Genomic DNA, 26304 nt, shown 5'->3' on the forward strand with positions numbered 1-26304 from the left:
GATGAGACCATACATAGCAATTGATACCGAATTGTGTGCTTGTTGTTATTTTTTTGTCGAAATTGAAGATTCATGATTGTGAGAAGTTGGATCGGGATGTTTCTTTTTGTGTCGGTGTATTTTCATCTTTTTTGCCAAATTAAGTTTCAATGTTCTCGAAAACTACTTGTCTTGGAACTTTGTCGATATTTCCACATAACGAAAGTCCTGATTTCTGGTGTTTAGGAATTGTTCAAGAACTGCTGAAGAAGTGGCCTGAGCTTTGCAAAGTATGCAACTCAACGAACACCAGCCCCCTTTATTCAGCTGCTTCCCAAGGTCATGTGGATGTAGTAAATGCGATACTCGATGCAGATGTGAGCTCGATGATGATTGTTCGGAAAAATGGGAAAACTCCATTGCACACAACTGCCAGATATGGCAGGTTAAACATCGTAAAAGCACTCGTCCAAAGGAATCCAGGTATTGTCTCTATCAAGGATAAGAAGGGCCAAACTGCCTTGCACATGGCTGTTAAAGGTCAGGAGACATCTGTGGTAGATGAATTACTGGAAGCTGATCACTCGATATTAAATGAACGGGACAAAAAGGGTAATATGGCTTTGCATATAGCCACTCGGAAGAATCGTTCTCAGGTATATATTAATTGATGTATATACTTATCATGAAAATTCTACTACCTTACTCTATATCGTGTTCTTATTGACATAGAAATTGCTTTTCCATTTCAGATAGTTGGACTTTTACTGACTTACGCACATGTCGAGGTCAATGCCATAAATATTCAACGTGAAACTGCGATGGACATAGCAGAGAAACTTCAATACGGAGACTCAGCTCTGGAGATCAAGGAAGCTCTGGTCGAGGCTGGTGCCAAGCACGCAAGACACATTGGCCAAGCTGATGAAGCGATGGAACTAAAAAGAACCGTTAGTGACATTAAGCACGAAGTCCACTCCCAAATCAAACAAAACGAGAAAACACAGAGAAGGGTCTCAGGAATTGCCAAAGAACTCAAGAAAATTCATAGAGAAGCCGTTCAAATACCATCAACTCTGTCACGGTCGTTGCTGTTCTTGTGGCATCCATTGCTTTCTTGCTCTATTTAACTTGCCCGGTCAGTATCTTTCAGAAGGACCAGAAGTAGGCGAATCACGTATTTCAGAAACGGTAGCTTTCCGTGCATTCTGTCTCTTAGATTCTACTGCCCTTTTCTTATCACTTTCTGTAGTAGTCGTTCAGATCACTTTGATTGCTTGGGAAACCAGAGCTCAAAAACAAGTAGTCTCAGTAGTGAATAAGATGATGTGGGCCGCCTGTATCAGCACTTGTGGAGCGTTTCTATCTATATCTTTTGTTGTCGTGGGGAAGAAAGTTCTTGGATGGCGACTACGATAACTGTAGTTGGGGCTCCGATTCTCGTGGGGACTTTAATTAGTTTGTGTTATTTCGTTTTCCGACAGCATTTTGGAATATGTGGCAACAATTCTCAGAGACGGATCAGACGAGCAAGCGGAAGCAAATCGTTCTCATGGTCATATTCCGCAAATATTTCTGATTTGGGATGATTACAATTCTGATGATAAGATATATGCATTATGAGAGTCATAAGTGCGAGGCTTAGTTTTTGCAGTCACTTGTTGCATAAATTCCCCAAATTTACTCACCACTGGGTAAATCCTGGAGGATGTTGTATACGTCTTTTTGTTTTTTTTTCCACTCTTCCGCCGTAGGCCAAAGATGTAGATTTGGAAAATCAATGAAATTAGTCCGAGTTTAAGTTGGTTTGCGATCCAGTTGTACATGTACTCGTATGTTTTCCCAGTATCTATGTTTTAATATGAAAGAAGCTAATTGTTGCTCCTCTGATTCCATAGGAACAGAAAAAACGTAAAACCTAGCAAATCTATTTGTGCTTGAGAACCGACGTTGTCTCTATTAAAATTATTAGATTTTAAAATATACAATGCGTTTTGAAAAATCTCAAGTCCGCCAAGTAAAATAATCTAGTCATAGCCATGTTAAGATACTTTGAGTACTTGTAGCAAATGAATTGAGATATAAGGAGAAACAAACTCAGTACAACCTAAACCCAACATCCATTCTTTTTCCTCCCATATGGTTTCTCAATAAAAATAACTTAACCATATGGGTGTGTAGCTGTTGATGAAAAAGAATAGCTTGGCAAGTCAGCCAAGAAATTTCCACTGCCAACCATGACAAACCCTTTAGGGTTCAATAGAGAAGCTATCAGGATATACAATTTACATATGCTAGAAAAACTCGGCGGCATTAAATAATGGAATCCTAGTTATAAATAACCTCAACACCAGTACATAAGATTATTGCCCTGGACCTCTGCGTGACAGCATTGAAGGAGGCCTATTTGTTTCTTGCGATGATGGAGGACGACTTGGTTCTTCTGGTCTTTCTACGTCCTGAACAAAAGATAAACATTTGGCCGCAGAACAATTCACTAGTTAATTATCAGCAAATATAGTGCAAACGCTTTTGGTGTAGTGTAAGAGCTTTCGTTAACAGAAAAAAAAAAATCACTGAAAAAAATTTGAACACAAGCACAATTCGAGAGTCGAGAGCATTAAGCAACCGAATCTAACTTTGTACGAGAGTATTTCACCCTAACCTTGGGCTCAGGTAGAATTTATTTTAAGATAGGGGTTGTTTGTAAATGAGCAATAAATCCATCTATTTCTTTTTAAAAGAAAATTGAACAGATACCGCAATTGAAGAAAAATCCCAGATAACAAACTATAATGATATCCAGAAACTAAGCACAACAAACCTTTCCAGATGAAGCAGAATTATAGCGCGATTGAGCCTGAGATTTAGTATGCATGCGATGTTGTTGCTGCACATGCTTAAACTGCCGCAGTCTTGAGTCAAAGTCCATACCGCCATGCATGTTATGTGGATCTTCAATGATGTCACCATCTGAAACCTGCAATCCACCTACATACTTACCTCCCAACAAAGTACTTCCTGGTGACATTCGCTTGTATTGCTCACCACTGAAAGAGTATGGAGGTACAGTTTTTAACCTCGTCTGGAGGATCTTGAATGCTACACTTTGCTGCATCGATGCGTGAGAACAGACTTATCAAACACAATTAATGGCCATGAAATAACAAAACGAGTATATTCAGCAAAATTATGTTAAATGAACAGAACAAGCGTTCATTTATTTCTCATAGAATGGGTCTTACCGTTATGGTGTTTGAAAATAATATTTGAAACAGATTTTTTTTCCCATGAAACAGAAACAAATACTCGAGTTTTAATCATTCCTTCAGCAGTGCAAAACAAAGAAATATGCAAAGCGTAATTGAGGGGATCAATGCACTCAAAAGACCTATGATCGCGCATATATACATGTGGAAATATTAGTGAGTTGAACTGGACCCTCCATCAATGGAGGAAGAATACCCAAGTTGATAAAACCCAGTGATGGATTTTCCATCCCCAAGAAAAAACATTCTGATCCCCTACCATATATGTAATTCTTGTATTAGGTAGTCCCGCTAACAAATGAGATTACCACCAAATTTCTATTGCTACCCCGCTACTAACTTCTATTGAAGCCTGCAAAAGTTCTTACGAGTGTAATACAATAGAAGGGCATTTAAAGATTGTGTAAATAGAGAGAAATCATGGATATAAGTATACGAAGTTCTTCAAAACCAACATGTAGGCTTGAAATGGTCAACACAAACAGCAAAGTGCAAAACATAAGCCACACACTTCATCCCTCGTGTAATTATACAAACTGAGATATGATATAATTGAAATTCAATTAATCAGCTGGCCACAATAATAACCAAAATAAATATGTTGGGGTGAAAACAGGCTTCGTTAGGACTGATGCTTACTCAGTTTTAAGCTACAAACTATCCAGCTCTCCCAAGAAATATGCAGATCTTTTTCTGGCCAGGGCAGACTTGTGGCCGAAAACTGCTTATTATTTTGTTATTTATACAGTGTCTTATTTACAACTTTCCTTGGGTTGTGGTGTTTGCTGTCTGTCTTTAAGACTTGTTTTCAAGGAATGTTCATTTGAGGAGAGTGTTGTCAATTGTTTGCTTGTAAAGCATTCTTCTCTACTGGTTCCATTTGCTACAATGAATTACTAAAAATAACATTTGCAGTTAATTATATGACAGTTGCTCTTTGAAGTTAAAAAAATTTGTGTAAAATAGCTTCTTGTCCTTGGTTAATTTGCACTTGTCTTCCCTCTCAGTCCTTCAAGCATCTCAACTTCAATCTTTGTCTGCATGCTCCTACTGATTGATTAATTTCCCATCAACTATCGTTTTTACATCTTTCTCAGGCCAATATTTCACGGCAGTTCGGCAAAGAGGAATTGAATTTAAAACATCAAATCAACAATGTGCCTGATAAACAGGCCAAACAATAAACCCTAGAAATTACATGGAAGGAATCTGCAATGAGGCCATCGTCTGCAGTTGAGATTTCTAACATGCTGATTAAACTAAGAAACTGGTGAGCATATATACCTGGGGAAGTAACATCAGAAGACCATACAAGGCTTTCAACAACCATATATATCTTCCAGGTTCAAGAAGCTGCAATAGACAAATAAGAGATGTATAATGACATAAATAAAAGGTTTTGTACATGAGATGTTTGACAACAAATAATAAAGACAAGTGCTGCGACAATATTGTCATTAACTTACAGAGGTAATGAATGAAAGATCAGAATTAGAACATATAAAGCACAGGATGAGAGAATGTTCAAGAACCAACAAAACAAGCATCAAAAGGCAAGTGAATAATTGTCATCAATATCATTTCCACATGGTATTAAAACCTGACATTCAACGACAGTTTTCAATAGCAATTAAGTTACGAAAAAAGAGATGGACCAAGATCACCTATTGTTGCATTGTTCCCTCACGAATGGAACATGGATAAAAGTGTTGCAAGTGTTGCAAGAGTTGGGCTTCGAGTAAACATTTCCAAGAAAGATGCAGGACTTGTTCATTTTCGAGCCAGGCTTACTTCCCGAGAAAAGGACTAGGACCTTTTGGTATTTGGTAATTCATTGTATCTTTTGGTCAGTTTGGCTAGAACGGAACAAAAGAATCTTCAAAAACGCAACAAAGTCTAGAGACGAGATCGGGGAGAAGATCACATTCAGAGTTGCCAGCTGGTCGACTAGGTTGCCAGAATTTAGCCACCTCTTCGTATCAGATCTAGTTAGGGATTGAAAATTTATTTACAGCTGACAATAGTGTTGTAATCGTTCTAGGGTGCTTAGCGGACTTCTCATCCGCCCTTCAGTAATTTTTTCTACTATTATAATAAAATTATCGTTTCAGATCAAAAAATATATATATTTACGAAATTGCCTCGGTTACAAATAGCTTCCTGCGCCCATTTCAAGACTTCAACAAATGCATTCAAGTAAGAGTATGCTTGTATCTGTGCCCAACATATAATTCTGATTCCAGCAGAACATGGATTCGAAATAATTCACATTTTTAAGCAAAGACGAGTGAACACCATTTTCTTGATCAAATACAACTTCGACTTTATTGCCCCCCCTCAGCTTCTCCACACCAATGCTCACACCACATTCCAACTGCTAAAATTTATATGGTCCCTCTTCTTGTGGTCTAACTAATCAATTGCAAATGGACCATTACCAAAGCAAACATGCACAAAAATAAGCATTGATCACACACATAGCTTCACATACATAAGTTTCACGGCTAAACAGAGAAAAAGTTTAACACAAGTTACAAGTTAACAAAGTTGCTTAAATACATAGTTGTCAAAAGCATGAGGTCCAAAGCGCTCAAGTGTTTGGGGCTTAAAGCTCAATGCGAAGAGCACATTTTACGGAAAAAAGCAAAAAACAAAATATTCTCAAAAAAATCAAGTCTTTGAAAATATAATAGATGAAATATCAAAATAATCGTCATCTTCATTAAATTGTGCCTAATTAAATATTATCCCACCAAAAGTAAAAGATTCAAACAATACATTATTTAGTCTTACATGCATCGATGTAATTGTTTCTATGCAATAATACTTTCTTAAAGGGATAAATAGGGACAAGAATTGGGCCAGCTTTGGTCTGCTATGAAAAGAGACATAAACAAAAGAACTGGACCAGCTTTGGTCTGCTATGAAAAGAGACTTACGCAAAAGGATAAGATTCATTCTAATATTCAAGATATTAAGCTAAAAGAAAAAAATTCTTATCAATAAGTTAGGTAGAGGCGGCAGCGGCGAGCTGGAGACTATCGGTAAGGCAGAGCCTAGAGGAGCAGAGGCAGAAGAACAGCCAAAGAGAAATCGATCGATAAGTTACTTAGGGTTTTTTTATTATTTTTTTTAATTATTCAGCACACTTTTTTTAAAAATGGAGCGCTTTTCTCTCGAGCTCACCGAAGCGCGCGCTTCGTAGATGTTGTGCCCTTCGGAGCTCTCCGAGCGCTTCGTGGCGCTCTGCACTTAAGGGCAAGCTTTTGACAACTATGCTTAAATAGGTGAAATTTTTTTACACGTGCATCCCAAGTCTGTTTATAAGAGAAAGCTGTTAAGGAAACCAATTATGTAAGTTGAAATTGTGACGTCTGTAGTTGAAGAAAGTCGAAATTTGTCATAGCTAGCCTACTAAAATTACCTGTAGTCTAAGGTAAGCAAAGGTGGGAGTCTCCAGAAGGTGGATCAATTTATCCAATTGGACTAAGAACTTGACATTAATATCTTCCTCAGCCAGAGATTGGATAATAGAACCCGCATGCTGATATGTCTGCATAGCAGTGCCATCAATAAGATAAACGTACTGACATTGAAAGAAATCACGGCACAGGCAAAGACAAAGGCAGTTAAAGAGATGCTGACCACTAATCACGAAGCTCGTACCTGAGTTAACAAGCAAAGGCTTGTGATAGCCATTGGTGAGTGACACCACGAAGCATATAGAGATAGAAATAAATTTTTTCCAGCGTCATTCAACAGTGATTGTTTTAGGAGATCTCTAATGCCAGCCAACTCAGAAGAAGTGAGTAAAATCAAGTTCAGAGCCTGAAACGAAAAAATGGGCACATTCACAGGAATATCTCTTGCTGACCAACCAGCAGACCCCAACCTTGCCACATATAGAAAGAAGCAAAAAGAATAAAACCTAAAAACAAGGAGTATACAATTACTGGAAATCATAAATAAGCAAAAGAAGTAATTATTGAAACTGGTTATCTATCGATGGTAGACAAGACCAAAAAGAATGAAGGACAATAATAATCCAGGTGTGAACAACACAGTACTTGAACCATGGTTGATGCAAAATCCAAATCTGGTTCCCCTTGAAGTATGGCGGAAAGCTTCCGATACACGGTTTCAGCATCAAGTAGCACACAAAGTCTACGAATTATCAGAGTGCCACGCCTGCAAGAACAAAGGTTTACTTTACTCCGTTTATAAACAATATCAAATAAAGTTATTTCAGTATTCTCATAGAAGCACAGACAAATAACTCACTTCTCCAAGAGAGAATAGTCATCTCTAAAATTTTGAATTAAATACAAAGTGAGCTGATGAAAATGCTTCTCATCTTTGGCAATACATGCATGGACTTCAAGTACCAGCAGCACGACCTGAGACCAAATGGAAACAAGGAGAATATTTGTTACTATCCAGAAATTAAATCTCTCGAGATAAGAAATGAAAGTGTTGACCAACATAAAAGAGCACACCAAATGTAAAGAATGTTAAAAATTTGGACATGACACATATCCAATCAGTCACATCCACAAATTGTAAGTTAAATGGTGCTGAAGTTAATGTAAACTCAACACAGTAGACCTCCAATCTGTAGAACATGATTGAGAAATTTCCACAACTAGTGTAGGCGAGTAAAGCATCAAATCAATAGAGACATAGAAATATGTAAATGAAGCATTTCACTTATCATACGGTTCTTACAAACAAAATGTAATCTTTGACTGCATAGTTTATAAAGCAAAGAAACGAAATCTTACAATGTCTCCATCAAAAAGATTACAGGCTAAAATTGAAGCAGAAATTTGTTTTAAAAAGTTAGGCATTGAGAAAGTGTGGAAAGCGAGAGGAGAAAATACCTCATCAGATGGATCTGAAAGTGCCGTCAGAAGAGTTTTAAAGATATCATTCAAAAATGATAGAACCTGTTTCAAGCAAGAAAATGGAAAGTGAAAATATACTCATCAATTCCCAAAATGATGTGATTGAAAGTTCAACAATTTTGCAATGCTAGTAAATGGCCCACGATCAAATATTTTTATTGATCAATGATTTTCGACAAACTTTCGGTGGAAAAAAAACACACAATTAAGCACAGCAGAACTTCCTTTAGGATTACAAGTGTCCAAGTTTCACTCCTACAGTATGCCTACAAAAAACTACAATTCTTACAAATTAATCAATCACATATACGAGACTTAAACCTCAAATTTAGCATAATATATGCATTCAACATAAGCTTTTACTGAATTTGCAAAATGTCTGATAGTGCACAACTATACAGAAAATCATTTTTTACTCTTCGATGAGTAGATGATTCATTCTATTAGTATTGTGTGGATGAGATGATATACCAGTTCAAACTCCACAAATACTAAAAAGTGTACATGTTCCATGGATATGCATTACGAAAATTTCTTTTAAATAATGTTCCTTGGAAATAGGAAATATCATCACCTCTGTTCGATGTCGGTTTAAAAGGGCCGATATCCAGCGTAGAGCTTCAATACGCGTTGCCTCCCATTCAGTAGACAAATGACTGACACATCGAAAATTTCAACAACACAACTCATCCACCAAAAGGCATTGGGAAAAGCAACTATAGCACTATGTAATATTTGATCATCTTCTATAAGGGTCATCAATAAACCACAAGTGAAATAAACCTAGTATTTCAAATAGGAAAAAGATACCTCCTAGCTACAGAAAGAATTGCTCCGATATCGAATCCTTCAGCTGGATCAGCTTTTATTCCACGAAGCTCTTCATTTGTTTCACGAGCAACCTGAATGTCAAACAACAACATAAGTCTGCACCCGCCAGAACAAAGAAAAAAATTGGGGAGGTCAAGGAAGACATGCAACAAATTAAGGACAATTCAGTTTACAAGTCCTTACAGGTGAATCAGTTCTTTCGAAAGATGTGGAATACAATGTTGAAGCATTTTATTTGGTCAACAAGAAGAATGAAACTTACAACTCTTATTTTCTCTTCCTTGTCTGATATGCAAGGTAAAATTGCACCAAGAATATCAGCATAATAAGGTACGAGTTGATCACCACCAAGTTTTACAAACTCGTTGATCTGCAGAGAGAAGTTGTGCACAAAACCAAATCTGAGAATGAAAACCAAAAAATATCTTACTACCACACATCATAAAAGCACATAAAGGACTTACCCAGGTAATAGCAGTCAATCGAGTAAACTCATCAGGTGAAGCTGCCCTTTGCACTAGTATCTCAGCCATTCGACCATAATCTACAGACTTCAAAAGTAGCACTTCTCAACCAATTGCTCAAAAGGTAAACTAATGGTCAAAATAACACAGGCAAATCAGACGGCAAAACTGAACATATAAATACTTAGGTAGCGTTCTAATACGAGATCTGTGGAAATGTATCCTATTTTAGGAATGTACACAATTCTTCAACATGACATCACAGTATCCAATTTCGGTCAAGCCATTCCCTTTATAAGCACTGAATGATCTTCCAGTAATACGAAAGATGGTTGGTTCGTTCATTATGAGGAAGTGAAATTCAAGTTGGGCTTTTATTTTTCTGCAGTTCTAGGGTTTTTTTCTAGTCGGGAACTAGAAGGTTGGTCTTCTCCCATCAAATCAATCACTGAATTCATACCAGGATTAGAGGGAATCAAGATAAAAACTCACTTGCAGGGAAATGTTGTTCTCCGTGGGTATAACACCGGTCAATATTAAAGGCACAACACATAATCCTTATTTCAGCAATCAACTTGATATCAAGAATATCAAAGTTGTGGAGAAATATTCAATGAGAGGGCTAGAATTGATAAGAACGAGAGAAAAAATCACCTTAGGTATTAGGTACAGTCGCATAAATTCTCAACATAAAGAAGGAACAATGATGGAGAAGGGGATGGGGATGAGGAGTTCCAAAATGATATGGCAGAGAAAGGTGCTCTGACCAACAATTAGCCGATAAATCAATCAAAGAACAAGGTACTTGAAAGTAAATTCTGACGAGAATATTTCGGGTGAAATCCACATACATAACACAGAAGCAAAAAATAATCGATAAATGATCAAATAAATAGGGTTCCCAGAGAGTGAATGCCTCCATTAGCAAAATTGTTTCTTACCCTGCCTTTCAACTTGTTCGTACAAAATCAACAAAGACCTTCCGGCAGTTCTGTCAATTATTTTATTGTTAAATACCAAATGGGTAGGGTTTACTAATTACCAAGTGTTTCCGTTCAAAAAACGTGCTTTCCTCATTAAGATAAAATAGAGTTAAGTAAGGAAATAAAAGTCGTCACAAGGTAGCCAAGTCCATAAAGAGTAAGCACAATTAAAAGTTCGATGCATTTCCATTCCTTGTCATTCATTCCGGGTTCGTTTGAAATAGAAATCTTTCCAATTTCAGATCTATACATTCTATAAATATTTTATGGATTGAACAGGAACAGTTTATCACTCCTAACTTCTCAAAACCTCATCTAAAAGGTTAAACATATAACTCAAAAATTTATGTTACCCATTTTTGCATGGTCAAAGTTTTCCTTTTTCAAAAACATTCCAAAACTCAAAAATTGAGATTTCTCAATCGTAGGTGTAATATGTGGTATTACGTGAAAACTGTGGAAACATTTTGATCTTCACTTCTAGGACTCAAATGATATTCAATTTCCAATGTCATCTTAGCTGATGATTAGATTGTGTCTGGATTCTTCCCTCTCTCGTTTTTTCATTGTTATTCTCGTTTTGGTGGGAAAGAATCATTAAGTAGCTATTATGTTTACTGAGTATTCTAAGATTGTGTTCCTTCGGCTCATACAAGATATCATAGCATGCTTGGGAGCCGTCAAGCCAATTACCATATCTCAATTTGAGGAAAAAATTAGTATTTGAGACTTTTGATTCCTACCATGGTGAGAAACCAGTTAAGTTTTCCAAGAAAATTTATTAGGTGGAAAGGATTCTTTTCAAATTTACAAGATAATTGTTCCTGTAAGACGTTGTCAACTTCTTTGTCACACGCTGTCCCACATCGTTTGATGAATCTAGAAAAGTTCGTGTTCACTGACTAATTTCAGTGGTGCGTGTGCAAAGTAACATGGAGTTGATGATGAGCAAGAATACTGAAAAAAATTAATCGATATACTCATATACCCTAACAAATTGGTTACAGGAGAAGGTTCTTTTCCTTCAATCCTCGTGGCTCATTAAAAGGCAAGATTCCTCAACAAATGCTCGTCTCTAATCACAACTAAAGAAATTAATGATGTAGCATCACTGAATCTTACTGGAGAGTTCTTGATCTCTTGAAGAAATTCAGAAAGTGCAGAATCAGCTTGTTGCCTTATTTCATGGCTAGAATCACTAAGCATGTTAAATAAACCTGCAATTTCATCACCAATGTGAGAACATACATCTGTAAGAATATTAGAGATTGTGAATGTATTTTGGTCTTCTCACCATCAAGAAAATCAGGGAGAAACCCCAGCATATCAATATCTGGTACGCTATCTAGAACAGTAATCCATCCTACCAGAAATTGGCGGACATAAGGGTTTAGGACATTCATTCGTTCTCTCAACAATGGAATAAATTCTTCAATGCTGAGTCAGGTGAAAATGGCAGCAGTAGAAAGTTAAATGATTGCTGCATTATTAGAGAAATCAAATAATTCAGTTTGATACACTGCTATGTGAACAAAATAGGCGAGACAGCAGACCTAAACTGATCACTCTCCGTGACAATATCCTGCATTACAAGCAGCCAAAATTAGCAATACTGAAAAAATTTGTACCTATATATGTTATGCATAAATTTATGCATGCAAACTCCGAAAAATTAAACCACATACCTTTACAAGTCTATCTAAAAGATGAGCAGCGCTCTGTACATTAGGATCTGAATCTGCCGAAAGCTTACACAGCGCGTCAAAAATCTGGTTGAAGAACACGATAAAATCGCCTCTAACGACCTGTCAATTAGCAATCACGACACCTAAAATACACAAGGAAAAATGGAAATATAACAGAAGTCCGCAGTTTTGTACCTTTGCAATGTTATACAGAGCTTCACAAGCATAATATCGAACTCGGCTGTCTTGATCAGAAAAGGAAGCTAAAACGGGGGGTACAATATGCTGGAACAACCACAGAAGAGAGAGGCAATAGATCAAACAAACTTCACCAGAAACACCCCAAGAAACAATGAACCAGACAAATAGGAAGTAAAAGAAGAGCAGGAAATATGAATCAGCTATAAGAAAAATGGCACGTAAGAACTCAGATGCATGCACTATAGTTTTACTTCAAGGGAGGAAAATGTTTTCTATTCTTCTGATTCTCAAAATGGAGAATTCAACTCTTACCCAAGTCCGAAGGAACGACCTGCTTACCAACGGGCAACCTTGACTAATTTTCAGGGAGGAAAGTATATTCATTTTTATACATGAATTAACTTCACAAGCAAAGAAAGCAAAAAAGGCCAAGTTCCATGCAGTGCAATTTTGAAAGTGTTTCTTCTGTGACATTTCAGACCAGTTTCTAGCATTCAGTACCATCTCTACATTCACACAAAATTGAAATGAACGGACTGCTTAAAGCACTTGGGCTAAGGAAATCAGGCCCAATAATTAGATATTCCTCTAAAAAGGGTAAACCTGAGCAACGTGTGATCCTTCTGTTGTACTCTGTGGGTTTTGAGGCATACCTCACATTTACAAGATACGGTAGCAACATATCACGGAATGTTATACACAAAATTAACTAATTCATTAGCTCTTAGCATTTAAAAATTGTGTTATTTTAAAATCGTTATTTCTTTCTTTAATCAATAATTCCCAAGTGCCCTTAAAATTAACTTGAGTTCAAGATACCTCATCTTTCCACAAAACCCAATCCATCCTCACCCAGTAGTCTCAATCGCTGAATCACAAAGTCCAAATTTCAAAACCTTAACCAATTCAGCCAAATTTACTGAGGTAAAAACTAAAAAGATAGGTACATCCGAGTACACAAAGTCACAAACTATAAAATGTTACAAGGCTATGGGATCAGAAGTGATGGATTAGATAAGAATATCCCTCAGTTTATTCCATCCAAATAGGTACACTAGACCACTGGCATTCCCGGGATCCTGCAATAGATAGAGCATAACTTGCTTGGCCATTTTTATGCCTAACTGCTTGCTACATTTGAACAGGAAGGAGCTTAGCAAGCTCCACCTTTTGAGTTCTCTGAAGCAGGAATCTAAAAGTGTTTACTATGCCCAAAAGGCCAAAACATTATATATAGGCAATAATATAGGCATTCAGCCATGAATATTCATGAAAACTGCAAATTTTTATCTTCAATGACAGCAACAGCATGTGGTTTCTTAAATTCTAAAGCATCAATGGTAAATCAAAAAACAAAGGAATCAGGTTTTCCTAGAATCCAGACAATTAAATCAACTGTATGATTGCATTTCTTAGGTGATTAGCTTCTCACAAACTAACCTGATTAGTGTAAATTAATAAGACGAGATGGTTTTATTATTTTATATAATTAAAATGGGCACTGAAGTCAATGAACAGATGAGAAAACTAGATGGCAATCTGAAACATTCTGTTAAGAAAATGTTCTTTCCTTGCCTGACCGCTGTCAAATAATAAGCATTTGCACAAACAAAGAAGAACCAAAATATCTTTATTAGAGACGCTTTTAAATTTAAAAAGGTATTGTTACAATAAAAGGATAAAAATTCAAAAATCCAGGAGTGGAAGAAACTGAAAAAAACAAATATGAAACTGGATCTTCACTTTAACATTCTTACTTCAAGATGCTGCGAGGCATTTGATGTCAAAGCCACTGTAGCTGCTGCCAATCCTATCAACCCTCCCTAAAATAGGAAAAAAATAAATGAAACCTTTCAGTTAACATACTAGATGAATGAACTCCAACATTGACTATGAAATTAGTAGCATACTTTCCGATGATTCGCCTGGGGTGAGTAAGTGTATTCGTTGGCTAACAAATTGATCACGGCCTTGATTTTTTCGTGATCTCCAGTACCAACTAATTGCTTTACTATCCCTTCCACCTAGATTTAATCAAAACCTCCAGAATATAAAAATGACTGACAAAATGGAAGCCCGATACACACTTGTAAGCCGAATATTTCAAACTCACGACAAATTTTCCAAAAAGGCACGCTCGCACACACTAACATAAAAACACGCATATCCCCGTACGTAATGCATTACCTCCAAAGCAGCATTTTTGCGCTTTTCATAGAGCTTATCGGAAAGATTACGAAGAACAGCTGCCGGAATCACAGACAGCGCATCCGCCATAACAAATCCCCAGGAAAAAGAAACTGAAAATCTTTCCTTTTAATTTAGCTACGTAACATTTAAACTAATATTCGATAAAAAGACTGTCAGTAGATCTAATGAAACATTGATTGACGATAAGAAGGGAATCTGCAAGGTCGACAGCTTGTTAATTGAATAGGAATTTTCGACTACGAAAATTTCGAGAGAGAATTCTTGGTCTTTTCTTGATTTGTTCGTTTCCAAAATTAGGGTTTTTTTAATCCCGATCAGCATGCGAGGAAATTTGGCTAAAGGTTTGGCAAGGAAATCCGCCTGGACTCGTGAAATGACTCAAGTAGCCATCGTTCTTCTTTGGAATTTTAAATAAAATAAATTTAAATACGTAACGTAAAATTTTTCTTTTTCAATTTCATTAAAATTTAATTTTTATTAGAGTTATTTTTTTTTAATTAAAAAGGTACAGATGAAATAGTAGTCAACAATTTAAAAAAAAAAAACAATTTAGAAAATAAGTAATATATCGATCCCGATGAACATTATAAAAACATAAAATATTATTTTATAATAATACAACCTAAACCCTAAATAAATAAAAGCAATATATATATATATATATATAATAGTAGTCAACAATTTGGAAAATAAGTAATATATCGATCCCGATGAACATTATAACATCTATAAATATTTTTATTTATTTCATTCCAATCTTTTTAGTAGATTAATACGTAAGACAATTAATGTACATGTAAAATCCTTTATTAGAATAAATATTTTTATTGATTGATTTATTATTATTTATTTAAATTCATTAATTAAATTTTTACTAAATACCTCTAAATTTTTTAATGTTACGTATTGAGACATTTTCCATAGTTTTTACAGCAAACAACACTTGGTTCTACAAATCACTGAATGTGCCAGACGTAATGGGAGAAGGAAAGAAACCTTACACAAATTTTCTTCGTGATAAATTTGACTTATAATGTGATAATATATAAATATAAGCTATTACCTTATTCTCAGAACAATACAAAGCATTTCCAGTCTCTATTATCCCAACTTCAAGCATATATATACATGGTGCAAATATCAGAATAAATAAATCGACCAAGACTCTGAGTATTCCTCCTTTGTATCAGACTTGTTCGTTTCCCTTGAGAATGTTGTACTTGCATAATGGGCATGTTGCGTTCATTTTAAGCCACTTCACGATACACGTATCATGGAAGTGGTGATTGCACGGAAGAGCGTGGAGTTCGTTCCCATCCTCGTATTCGCACAGACATATGCAGCATTCCTGAAGAACATTTTCAAGTCCAAGTAGGAAATCGAACATTTGCGGTGCCCCACAAATGGAAAATCAAAATGGGTGCATGGTAGCATGAACTCAATTTTTTGCAGAAATGAAGGGGTACGTCCATAAGCAAAAGTGAGGGAAGTTTCTCTCACAACCAAATGAATAAGCAAAAGTGACGGTAGTTTCTTACTCACAACCAAATGAACGGGTTGAGATCATTAAATGATGATTGGTTTGTGGTAGTGGTTTCCTTCAATATTATGACTGTGTCGATTAAAGGTGTAACAGAATCAAAACAGCTTTATCACTTGAGCTAACTTCGAGTAAAAACTACTTTATTCGACCGCTAGCAAACATCCGGTTGATTTTTAACATACCTATGAGCTTGAATCAAGACAGCTATTTTTTTAGGTATGAGCCAAACTAGATTCCGTGAAATAAAAATCGATCCAAGCTTTACTTTATAAATATGAAGGCAATATTCAGTGCATGTGCATACTAGTTCTGAATCATCTGCTTGATATTTGAGATGGAACACAAACACATGCACACAAAAAACACCAACACATGATAAACTTACTGCATCATCAGGTAAGAGAATTCGCTCGTTTGCTCCACTGCTTGTTTCAAAAGGAACCATTCTTCCTGCTCCGAAGCCTAGCCTATCTTCATCCTTGCAGGTTTGAAATCTGTACTTAGGAAGGACACTCAAATCGGCTTCTGATGCACCCTCCTGATCATCCAAGCAAGAGGGAGGGTAAAGGATTTTAAAATTGAAATATCGTAAAAATTCAGCTTGAGGTCATCGTGGCATACCTGGCCTGCAATGGCATAAAGAACTGCAATGATGCATGGTAGGCAGCAACAGAGTGCTATCCCAATAAGACATGCCAAAACAACACAAAATATGGCAAAGAATACATCAAATGCCAAGAAGACAACAGCCAACCTGCAACACATCAAATATCAGTGGCTCTGAGAGTCTCTTTCTACAACTAATACCATATTTACTAAAGGCTCACGAAGTACTAAGGTGCATGAGTGTCCTTGAACCTAAGAGAAGGTTGTCGTGCAAGGTGAGTCATGTGCCTAATTGAAATGAAGTTAACAGAATTTAGAAGCTAAAAATATTTTACGAACTTATCAACATCAATAAAGATTTGTGATCTCTGCATTTAAGTATGTCTCAAAACTTTCAAGGTCTGCCGAGGTACACACTTCATGAAAAGGTAGAGCCTTGGTTGAGTCTAGGCATCGGGATGTCCTTAAACCTAGGAGCGCTGTGTTAGCTTTTAATTACAAAGGTTAATATGCAAGGGAAGTAGAAGGGGAAAAACTTCAAAATCATCCGAAGAAGTTTTCAACGGAATCATTTCAGAACAAATTCAACAGATGCACAGTTGATGGATCCATTGAGGTACGGCTTAAAATACAAAATGTGTACAGATAATTATTATACATTTTAACATAACTTGCTGTTAATGATAACCCAAAAGGCAAAAGAGGTCAATTGTCAAACTCAGTGTCAGGGCAAAGGAAACTTTTAATAGCAATTATTTCTGCAAGAAATGATGACATAAGCATAACTGCCGTTTCATCAGTTTGAAGATGAAAAGAAGAATGATTATTAACGAGGAAGAAAATCGACAAAGGGAGAAAGAATTTTTCTAACACAGGGTATAGCCATTTAGGATATCAATTTCATGACTCGGATTTACATTGATAATGTTTTTGAAAAAACAATGAGATGTATTATGTCCATGGTGACAAACATAAAAATCAATGAAGTACAAGCGGAAACATTAAAGAAGTTGGTTTCAGATATACCAATACAAGCGCGGAGCACTTCTCAAGAGAAGTTCACCACCTGAGACAACCCAATAAAAGCCAACTATCCACCACAGGAAAGAGGCTATAGTGTTCACAGATTCACAGCGCTTCATTGTACTGAAATTAAATAAACGTTAGCTAAGCATCAGAAGAAATTAGCTTATTGCAGCAATTTATATCGGCTTTCATAATTGGACACTACGCAAACTAATTACAGGAGCCATAGAAGTTAACTAAGTATGGGAAGAAATAAACTTCTTGCAGCGGTTTATATAAGCTTCCATAATTGGCAACTAAATACCCAAAAATTAATTGCGGGAGGCTCAGCTATTCAAACCTTTATGAGTGGACTACGAAAGGACTACATATTCAGATAATGATTTTCCCTGAGATTGAATGATAGAGAAATTAAATTAGGCATGATAACTTCTATTATTAATAATATCTAGTTTCTTATAAAAAAAAAAACTTCAACCTGTATCAAAAAGGAAAGAAGTTCCTAACTTTTGCTGTTGTTATCAGAACACGGAATCAGCAAGAAGGCTCCGGATAAGGTCAAGACAATGTGTATGAATGGTGACACAAGGGAATAGAAATGAGCATATAAATATAATCGATTGGGGGACTGAAATTGAGAATGATAATACCATTGGACCAATTAGAGGTGCATGCAATGAAGCTGGAGAACACACGGATAAAGTTCAAGAACAGAGAATAGAAAGATTAATGCTCACAATTGATTTGCAAAAGCAGATATTTTAATTTCAGTAGTAGCAAATCGCGGACTCCTTCTATTTGCACTACGTTTTATTTGTTTACAAGAAGATTACATAAAACCCACCCACAGAAGACTGAAATTCATAGAACGCAACAAAGTAAAATTATGTTGGAATTTGTCAACCTCGATCGATCGCCGATCCCTGAAACCCCAACTCTCCCATTCCCATTCTCCTCCTCATTTTCACTTCCACTACCTTCCTCCCCGCCACCGTCTCTCACTAGCCATCGCGAACGCCGTCTGTACTCGACCCAAACGAGAACCACATGAACCAAACACTGAATCGCATACCCACACAACCAAACCCTGATCGGCATGTTAGGGTTCTCATCCAAAGTGCAAATCAGCATAACTGCAGACACAATCACGAAAGCAAGATTCCACATCACGTCTAGCGCAACGATAGGCTTGGAGTAACCCCAGTCAGCGCGGCGCTGCTCGAGCTCGCGAGCGGCGCTCTCTCGGACAACGACGGATGCACCGCCCCGGCGACGGGTGATGGAGGCGAAGCGAGAGAGGAGGAGGGATAGAGAGGAGGCACGGGAGGGCTGCCGTAGGGGTAGGAGCGGGGAGTCCGGGGAGGACATGGTTGGAATCCCAGGTCTGTTGAGTGAAGATGAGAATTGGGAAAAGAGAATGCTCGGAAATTGGGAGCGACAGTTGTACGAAACTACAGTGACATGGATGGTGTAATCTAAGTTCGAGGAAGACAGTATATTTTGGGAAATCGTATGCGACGGTCCATTTTCCCTCTTATGTTTTAGGAAAACAAATAGATTAGTGCCTATTTAATTCTTGTTTATAATTAGTTTTTTTTGAGAATTTGTTTATTTGTATTACATATATAAATATTATATTAGTAATTAAAATAGAAAGCAAGGTCCGTAATTTAAAATTAACTATGATAAACACATTCGAGACCGTCCACTTGTAAGTTTTTTAATATGATATTTTATCTCATATTTTTAATGAGTAAAAAATTATTTTTTTTACCTAAATTATTGACAAATTTAAACATAAATTATTGTAAAGTGCTTAATTAGTATATGATGCAACTAAAAAGTGAATTTTAGTCTTAACTTAAATTGCTTTTAAATCTAATTATTAAATTATATATTTATATATATATATTCAATTCATTTATTGATTAAATTCTTAAAAAAGTATGTTTATTTAAAAATTATATCATGATGGATAAATATAGTAATTTTTTTTGTATTAAAATGTAAGAGTTATTAATAATACAAATATATCTTACTAGATAAATTATATACTCAATTATAATATTTTTTAGAGGTATATAAAAAAATATATAGTTATATATTACTAAAATTACGATTCAATAAAGTTGGTAAAAAAAAAATATATAGATAAGATAAGATATAATAAATAAATATATGTAGTCGGAATCCAAATGTACTGTTTTTGATGATTTAAGCAATTTTGTTGGATTAAGCTGATATGAACGAGAGTAATACTGAAATGTATGACTTAATGTGAATTTTACGTGCGTCAAGGTGTTCATATTGTGTCGTTTGATCTAAAAAATCTTGACGGATAATATTATTTATGTTGAGAATAGGGCAAACAATAAGAAAATGGTAAGATTGATATTTAAGGGATATAAGACAACACTAGCAGATAGACACGCGCATTCCCGGACTCGTGAGTCTAACAACACGACGCATTAACACCCAAGCAGGTGCACTTTGCGCGGCAACGAATATAAATAAATAAAGTTGTAATTGGCTAATAGCTATAATTTTTTCCTATTGGTAAACGATCGATCATAACAATTGGTCAGAGCGAGATCATGAGTTTCAGTATCCCAATAAGCACATTTATATACTTATTGGGGGAGATGTTGGGTTAAGCGTGCAAGAATGAGAGTAGTACTGAAATGTGTGATCTTCTGAGAAATTTTCGTACGTCCAGCTTTTGACGTTGCACCACTTGATATGGTTGACTAGGTGTATCGTAAAAAAGCGACGCTAATTTTTAATGGGTATTATTGTACATGTTGGGGACATGCTCGGCGGTATGAAAATAGTAAAACTAATTTTTAAGGAATATAAAACAACACAAACATATAAACATATACCTCCCTAGACTCTCGCGTCTAATGGTTAGCACTCAAACAAGTACACTCTACATTGCTACGAGTATAAAGAAATAAAATTGTGTTTTGGCTAACATCTATAGCTTTTGACATACTGATTATCATTTGATCATAGCAAACCCTAATCACTATTTCAGTTATTCAAAATTTAATTAGATCATATATTAATTAAATGATTTACAATAATTCGTGTATTAATTTGTCGATTAATCAATATTTCGTGTGCCAAAATATTTTCTACTCTATTTTCAATTATATAGATAAATAATATATTTTACGCAAAAAAATATATGATTGATTGGAACAGTGGTTTGGACTGGCTCATGACGGATGAGTAAAACGAAGAAAAATTATCATTGAACTTTTTCTATATGAAATATAATTGTAGCTATATATCTCTTGACAAGTGGATATCATCGGGCTGTTGTTGATTAGACATTGGATCGAGTTTAATTAATCACAATTATTATTTTTATGTTACAATTATTATCCTTTTCCTGATTCCTGAATTAATTAGATGTGAAGATACCAATTTATAGTAATAATTTCATTATCTTGTATCGCATCAATTAATCCACCGAAAGATATTGGAAATGAAATCGATATATATTAAAAAAATTAAACGCAGAGGGAAATTTAGATAGCACCATGGATGGACTCGAACCCATTAAATAATTAGGAAAAAAAATGATAATTTTCAACATCTTTTCTGTCAATACGATATTTCTTATAATCCATATAAGAAATATATAATTGCATGATCGAAAACTTTTCATTTTATTAACGGTTATAGTTGATGGTAACAGTTTAAAACAAATCTTTTGAACTGTATAGAATTCCAGCAACAACAGTCTATAATTTGACGGTCCAAAAAATCACAGTTTGATTGCTCAATTAGAATGAGTGATATGTATTTTAGTTTTGATATGCTTAGATTGTTATTATGATTGATTTGATGTTTATCAAATATAGTAAGATAAATTATACGAGTTGATTAAACATAAATTTTTCGTATGCACACGTATATATGTGTGTTTTATGTAATTATATAAAATTTGATATCAAAGTACTAATCATAGAGAAGGCTATCAAAAGGCAAGCGGGTTTTAGAGGTAGGGTGTTTGAATCACCTGAGTTCTTAGAATAAAATTATAAACATATCGCATCAAATATCTGAAACTCTTAAAGAATAAAACTTATACTTAAAAATTGCATATCAAAGTTTTACGTTAATTTTTTTTTTAATTACACGCTCTGTAAATTGTGAAAGTTTGTATTTTTTAATTACACGCTTCATTTATCATTTCACATTATCAATTAAATGCATCTCTCTTACAGATTTGTTGTTTTGTACTCTTTCATCTCTTTTCAATTGTTTTCCTTTCATCTGTAAGATGCCACTTGGCATCTTATTTAATGCCGGATTTTTGTTTAAAAAAAATAATTTTGGTCATAATATATAATAATAATAACCATTAAAAAAAAATTGACCACGACTAAAAGCTTCAGGTTATTATTTTAATAACCATAAAAAAATCCATATAATATTAAGTATAATTAATTAATAAGATCTTGTATGAAATGCTTTTATAATAAACTGATACTGATTTAAAAAATATAATTTATAACAAAAAGATGTTGAAGTATGAAATAGATAAGTTTTTGACAAATATACAATTCATTAAAAAAAATAATTGTATACATATTAGTTGTTTCTTGTGTATCTGGAGCTCAACCGCCTGGAGAATGAAGTCAGATGTTAGTCTTCTTAGGTGGATCCGGCGCTTGGATATCTTGTGAAACGCTGCCGTTCATGTGTCCTTGCCCTTATCATGTCATTATTATGTTTGAAATGTGTTAAAGTTTGACCCTTTACTGAGGAAACGACAGTATATCCTCTTCTGTAATAGCTCGAGCTTTCCCCTTTTCATTTATGTATTTTTTCAATGGCCTACCATGCAATAAACTTTTCCGTGCAAAATCTTGTGATTAAGAGAATTAATGATGAAAAGAAGGCCTCAATGGCAGCTCAATTTGCTGCCGAAGCTACTATTTGGAGGGTTCATGCTGCTCATAAGGATGACGATATGCCTCCAATCGAAGCTATCAGCTTGGCCCTCTTGGAAGCTGAGCTCAAGCTTGTTCGGCAGGAGGTTCATATTCGCTCAAATTTTCTTTGGACTATATGCGGAAATAGATCGAGTATTACCTCCGGCCATTGAAAACTTTGAAATTCTCTGATTTCCTTACGGTTGAAGCCTTCTAAACACTCCACCCTCTCGATAGATGGTGTATATTTCTTATGAGGTGTGTGTGTTTAGGGACCTCAATCGTCTCTATTTATAGGCATCTCATACCATCAACGAGAAATTCTGGGAGCATTATTTTCAAAGGAATAATCGTGTACGCATCTCAGTTTCTGAAGTTGAGTCGGCGTACGCAATTTTTCGTCAAAAATTGTAGGTTTCTTGGCCGTCGCCAACTCCTACACGGTACGTCTTCCTTTCTGATATGAGCCATTTTACTTACATTCTCCCACTTGGCTCATATATATCATTTACCATAGAAAATAAAATACATGAATCATGGCAATAGGTCATCTAAAAACGATTATTATCTTCCATGTATTACAATGTATTATATCTCTCAAATAACTTAATGAATAAACCTTATGTTTATTCGAGGTCCAACTTTATTGATATTTCTCAAATCAATGAATGTGTGCCCAACAAATATGAGAAAATATCACATCATAGTTTCATTAACTTTGTTCTTACAACAAAATTACATAAAGGAACCAAGTCTCATTCTTTCTGTATGATCCTTAAATTTCAATGGTGGCATGCCTTTAGTCAAAGGATCTGCAATCATCAATTCAGTGCTAATGTGCTCGATAAGTAACTTCTTATCTTTAACACGTTCTCGTATGGCTAAATACTTAATGTCGATGTGCTTGCTTCGACTACCACTTTTGTTATTTTTAGCCATAAAAACAGCAGCTGAATTGTCACAATATATTCTTAATGGCCTAGATATAGAATCCATAATTCTAAGCTCTGAAATGAAACTCTTCAACCATACACCATGTGAGGTTGCCTCAAAACAAGCTACGAACTCAGCTTCTATAGTGGAAGTAGCAGTCAATGTCTGCTTTGCACTTCTCCAAGATACAGCTCCACCAGCTAGCATGAAAATATATCCTGAAGTGGATTTTCTTGAGTCAATGCAGCCAGCGTAGTCTGAATCAGAGTAGCCAATTACTTCCAAATTCTCAGTTCGTCTGAACATAAGTATATAATCTTTGGTCCCTTGAAGGTACCTCATTACTTTCTTTGCAGCTTTCCAATGGTCTAAACCTGGATTACTCTGATATCTTCCCAACATCCCAACAATAAATGCAATGTCAGGTCTAGTGCAAACCTGAGCATACATCAAGCTTCCGATAGCAGAAGCATAAGGATTTTCATTTGTTCCCGCTCTAGATCATTCTTTGGGCATTGACTCAAATTGAATTTATCGCCTTTCATAACGGGAGCTATACTTGGTGAACAATCTTTCATCCGATATCTCTCTAAAACTTTGTTGATATAGGTTTCTTGAGACAGGCCTATAATACCTCGAATTCTGTCTCTATGTATCTTAATGCCAATGACATAAGATGCATCGCCCATATCCTTCATATCAAAGTTTTTAGAGAGAAATTGTTTTACCTCATATAACAAACCCTTATCATTGGTTGCAAGTAATATATCATCCACATATAGAATAAGGAAACAAATCTTGCTCCCACTGACCTTCTGGTATATACATTGATCCATGGGGTTCTCAACGAATCCGAATGAAGAGATAACATCATGAAATTTTAAATACCATTGACGGGAAGCTTGTTTCAATCCATATATAGATTTCTTAAGCTTACAAACCAATTGCTCACCATTACTAGAGAAGAATACTTCAGGTTGTTTCATATAAACCTCTTCCTCTAGTTCTCCATTAAGAAAAGCTGTTTTCACATCCATTTGTTGTAAATCGAAGTCAAAATGAGCAACCAATGCTAGAATGATACGAAGAGAATCTTTTTTAGATACAGGAGAAAAAGTCTCCTTATAATCGATTCCTTCCTGCTGAGTGAATCCTTTAGCAACAAGTCTTGCTTTATACCTTTCAATGTTGCCTAATGAGTCTTTCTTTGTTTTGAAGACCCATTTACATCCAATGGCTTTTACACCATCAGGCAACTGAACAAGTTCCCAGACTCCATTAACTGCCATAGAATTCATCTCTTCTTTCATAGCATTAAACCATAGTTTTGACTCATTACAACACATGGCTTGTAAAAACGTTTCAGGATCATTTTCGGCTCCAATGTTAAAGTCCGATTCTTGTAAATACACAACATAATCACTAGATATTGCTGATCTCCTTATTCTAGTAGATCTCCTTAGGTTGTTTGGTTGATCAACAATTTCTTGGTGTTCTTCACTAACAAGTTGATCTACTGGATTTTCATCAGCAATTTGTGGAACTTCAGTAACTGGTTGTCTAACACTCATTTGGTCTTGAGGGGTGTGAATAACGACCAATATGTCATTTGAATAAGAGGGTTGTGCATTAATGTGATCATTCTCAAGAATTATGTCATTTGAATGATCACTCCCACTAATCAAATCATTCTCAAGAAATTTTGCATTTCTTGATTCCACAATTCTAGTGTTGTGAGATGGACAATAGAATTTGTACCCTTTGGATTTTTCGGCATACCCAATGAAATATCCACTTATGGTTCTTGGGTCCAGTTTCTTTTCATGTGAGTTGTAAACTCTTATTTCTGAAGGACAACCCCAAACGCGTATATGTTGCAAACTCGGTTTTCAACCTTTAAATAACTCAAATGGCGTCTTTGGAACAGCCTTAGTTGGAACTCGGTTTAATATATACACAGCTGTCTTAAGAGCTTCAGCCCACAAGGATTTAGAAAGTTTAGAGCTACTAAACATGCTCCTCACCATGTCCAATAATGTTCGGTTTCTCCTCTCAGCTACGTCACTTTGGTCCGGAGAACCAGGCATAGTATATTGGGCAACAATCCCATGTTCTTGGAGAAACTTCGCAAACGGACCAGGTGCCTGTCCATTCTCAGTGTATCTACCGTAATATTCTCCACATCTATCTGTTCTCACGATCTTAATATGTTTTCCACATTGCTTCTCCACTTCAGCCTTGAAAACCTTAAAGGCTTCAAGTGATTCGTTTTTGTTATGAAACATATAGATATACATGTATCGTGAGTAATCATCAATGAAAGAGATGAAGTATTTCGGACTTTGCATGTCCATATCTGGACAACAAATATCTGAATGTATGATTTCTAATATTTCTGTACTCTTCTTGGCACCCTTTTTAGACTTATTGGTCTGCTTTCCCTTAATGCAGTCCACACAAGTCTCAAAATCAGTAAAATCTAAAGTACTGAGTACTCAATCATTTACTAATCTTTTAATTCTCTCTATGGAGATGTGTCCCAATCTCCTGTGCCACGATTTAGAGGAATCTTCATTTATAACACATCTTTTAATACCTCTTTGAACATGCATAGTGGTGTTAATATTTTGTAAAGAAATAGAGAAAAGACCATCAATCATTGTACCATTTCCAATAAGATTTGATTTATAAAACAAATTTATTGATTTATCCAAAAACTG

General features: G+C 35.5%; 2 protein-coding genes and 1 pseudogene across 2 annotated transcripts; 1 reads left to right on the top strand and 2 right to left on the bottom strand.

The window, feature by feature from the left end:
- Window positions 1-42: 42 nt before the first annotated feature.
- Window positions 43-1729, top strand: LOC142520494 (ankyrin repeat-containing protein At2g01680-like; annotated as a pseudogene).
- A 523-nt stretch (window positions 1730-2252) lies between these two features.
- LOC142555449 (protein VAC14 homolog) lies at window positions 2253-14897 on the bottom strand. The gene is made up of 20 exons (XM_075666319.1): window positions 14504-14897; window positions 14227-14340; window positions 14074-14139; window positions 12311-12400; window positions 12116-12235; window positions 11984-12012; window positions 11725-11867; window positions 11553-11647; window positions 9448-9534; window positions 9246-9353; window positions 8963-9054; window positions 8727-8808; window positions 8129-8194; window positions 7530-7645; window positions 7316-7436; window positions 6915-7076; window positions 6673-6801; window positions 4533-4601; window positions 2804-3091; window positions 2253-2438 (listed from the first exon to the last, which is right to left on the bottom strand). The coding sequence occupies exons 1-20, from the start codon at window positions 14591-14593 to the stop codon at window positions 2343-2345; spliced, it is 2163 nt and encodes a 720-aa protein (XP_075522434.1). The 5' UTR covers window positions 14594-14897; the 3' UTR covers window positions 2253-2342.
- A 607-nt stretch (window positions 14898-15504) lies between these two features.
- On the bottom strand, window positions 15505-19242 carry LOC142555459 (E3 ubiquitin protein ligase RIE1-like). The gene is made up of 5 exons (XM_075666330.1): window positions 18607-19242; window positions 17703-17822; window positions 16692-16824; window positions 16456-16608; window positions 15505-15875 (listed from the first exon to the last, which is right to left on the bottom strand). The coding sequence occupies exons 1-5, from the start codon at window positions 19068-19070 to the stop codon at window positions 15714-15716; spliced, it is 1032 nt and encodes a 343-aa protein (XP_075522445.1). The 5' UTR covers window positions 19071-19242; the 3' UTR covers window positions 15505-15713.
- Between the last annotated feature and the right edge of the window lie 7062 nt (window positions 19243-26304).

The sequence above is a fragment of the Primulina tabacum genome, chromosome 1 (assembly GCF_025594145.1).
Source record: "Primulina tabacum isolate GXHZ01 chromosome 1, ASM2559414v2, whole genome shotgun sequence".
Classification (NCBI taxonomy): domain Eukaryota; kingdom Viridiplantae; phylum Streptophyta; class Magnoliopsida; order Lamiales; family Gesneriaceae; genus Primulina; species Primulina tabacum.

Excerpts from the sequence above, each read along its gene's own strand:
- LOC142555449 (XM_075666319.1), bottom strand. The coding sequence starts at position 14,593 with ATGGCGGATGCGCTGTCTGTGATTCCGGCAGCTGTTCTTCGTAATCTT. Across the intron at positions 8,809-8,962 it reads ATTCTTTCTGTAGCTAGGAG|TCATTTGTCTACTGAATGGG; the intron begins GTATCTTTTTCC and ends TCGATGTGTCAG. Across the intron at positions 4,602-6,672 it reads TTGCTTACCTTAGACTACAG|CTTCTTGAACCTGGAAGATA; the intron begins GTAATTTTAGTA and ends TGTCTATTGCAG.
- LOC142555459 (XM_075666330.1), bottom strand. The coding sequence starts at position 19,070 with ATGTCCTCCCCGGACTCCCCGCTCCTACCCCTACGGCAGCCCTCCCGT. Across the intron at positions 16,825-17,702 it reads AGTGCTCCGCGCTTGTATTG|GTTGGCTGTTGTCTTCTTGG; the intron begins GTATATCTGAAA and ends GATGTGTTGCAG. Across the intron at positions 15,876-16,455 it reads TTCTCTTACCTGATGATGCA|GAATGCTGCATATGTCTGTG; the intron begins GTAAGTTTATCA and ends AATGTTCTTCAG.